The sequence below is a fragment of the Mus pahari genome, chromosome 12 (genome assembly GCF_900095145.1).
Source record: "Mus pahari chromosome 12, PAHARI_EIJ_v1.1, whole genome shotgun sequence".
In the NCBI taxonomy this organism is placed as follows: Eukaryota; Metazoa; Chordata; class Mammalia; order Rodentia; family Muridae; genus Mus; species Mus pahari.
In genome coordinates this window covers 29,021,828-29,023,783 of record NC_034601.1, presented here as the reverse complement: position 1 = coordinate 29,023,783, position 1,956 = coordinate 29,021,828, and the positions used below count along the sequence as shown (strand labels likewise).

Below are 1,956 nucleotides of genomic sequence, written 5' to 3'. Positions count from 1 at the left end.
AGAGACGTTCCTTCTGTGAAGTGCTTCTGAACCTCGTTCTGGGGCAAGAGAGAAAGTTACCCTTTAAGTGCAAGAATTTATCCTTTCTTAGTTCAGTGTGTGTGTGTGTGTGTATGTGTGTGTGTGTGTGTGTGTGTGTGTATGTGTGTGTGTGTGTGTAGTGTGTGCATATGTGTGTGGTATGTCTGTATGTATGTGTGTGTGGTGTGTGTGTGTGATGTGAGTATAGTGTGTGTGTGTGTGTGTGTGTGAGATGTGTGTATATGTGTGGCGTATGATGTGTGTATGGTGTGTATATGGTGTATATATAGTGTGTATCTGTGGGGTGTGTGTATGGTGTGTATGTGGTATGTGTATACCTATGGTGTGTGATGTGTGTATATGAGTGGTGTGTATGTGGTATGTGTGTGTGTNTATGTGTGGTGTGTGTGTGTATAGTGTGGGTGTATGAGTGTACAGTGTGTGTGTGTGTTGTGTGTATATGTGTCTGTGGTATGTTTATATGTGTGTGTGTACTGTGGGGTGTGTGTGTGTGTGTGTGTGTGTGTGTGTGTGTGTGCATATGGAAGGGGTGAGCATATGGAGGCCAGAGGTCCACTTCAAGCATCTTTGCCTGCTGTTCTCCTCCTGTTTTGTTGAGACAGCATCTCTTATGAAGCCTAGAGCTTCCGGTTTCAGCTAGACTAGCTGCCTCTGGATCTGTCTGCTCCAGACCCACCCAGTTCTGGGGACACAGGCACAAGCCACACCCAACTTGTTACTAACTCAGTAACAAGTGACTAGCCACTGAGTCATCTCCACAGACACCCACTTAATGATTTTAAGGGCCCCTCATGTAAGGTTTGAAATACTTAAGCACGTTCCTTATTGACTCTTACCATTTGATACTGACCGAGGTTATTTCAGCACAAGAATTATTTGTGTGATATACTCATAATTACATTGCAAACTGGTAGGTTATAGGATTTTATTTATTTCTAATTCATATCTCATTCTATTCCTTGTTTACACAAATTTGGACAGTGAGCATAGGCAGGAAAAAAATTCCCCACATTGAGGGCCCTGAAAGGGGATGGAACTCCACAGGAAGACCAACAGAATCAACTAGCCTGGACCCTTGGGGGCTCTCGGAGACTCAACCACCAACCAAAGAACATACATGAGCTGGACCTAGGCCTCCTGTGCATATATAGCAGATGTGCAGCTCCATCTTCGTGTGGGTCTCCCAACAACTGGAAAGGGGAGTACCCCTAAATCTGCTGCCTGTGGGTGGAATATGTTCCCCTAACTGGGCTGCTTTCTCTGGCCTCAGTGGGAGAGGATGTTCCTAGCCCTGTAAAGACTAGATGTGCCAGGGTTAGGGGATACCCAGAGGGGGCCTCCACTCTCTCAGAGGAGAAAGGGAGGAGGGTGAGAGGGTGGGACTGTGTGAGGGCAGGCACCAGAAGGAAGAGCAGCCATTGGGATGCAAAGTTAAATAAATAAATAAATAAATAAATAAATAAATAAATAAATAAATTCCCACATGAGGAAATGGATGCAAGGTGTTCGCCGCCCAAGTTGTAGAGCTGGGCTGAGCTGGAGGAGGCAGGCACTCCCAGCTCTGCACACCATGAGCCAAGCCTCTGGCATTTTCCCCATCCCTCAACTGTCTCCCCACGGGTGTCTGAAAATGATCTGTTTAATGTCCTAGTGATTCTGGGGAAAGCACCCTCAAGATCTGCAACCTGATGCCCCAGGATAGTGGGATTTATACCTGCATAGCAGCAAACGACCATGGAACTGCATCCACATCTGCTACAGTTAAGGTGCAAGGTATGCTGTGATCTCGATCTCTCTCTCTCTCTCTCTCTCTCTCTCTCCCTCAGCATTTTTTAAATTTTATTTTAGTTTTTCTCGAGACAGGGTTTCTCCGTGTAACCCTGGCTGTCCTGGAACTCACTTTGTAGACCAGGC

At 46.2% G+C, this 1,956-nt stretch overlaps 1 protein-coding gene across 15 annotated transcripts in view; it reads left to right on the top strand.

Moving 5' to 3' along the window:
- The window catches only part of Kalrn (kalirin RhoGEF kinase), a 603,889-nt gene that overhangs the window by 580,630 nt on the left and 21,303 nt on the right, over window positions 1-1,956 (top strand). For all 15 annotated transcript variants that reach the window (XM_029544638.1, XM_029544643.1, XM_029544642.1 and 12 more), the window contains one exon: window positions 1,694-1,815. In XM_029544638.1, coding sequence (XP_029400498.1) covers window positions 1,694-1,815 — 122 coding nt within the window. The remainder of the gene's footprint in view (window positions 1-1,693; window positions 1,816-1,956) is intronic.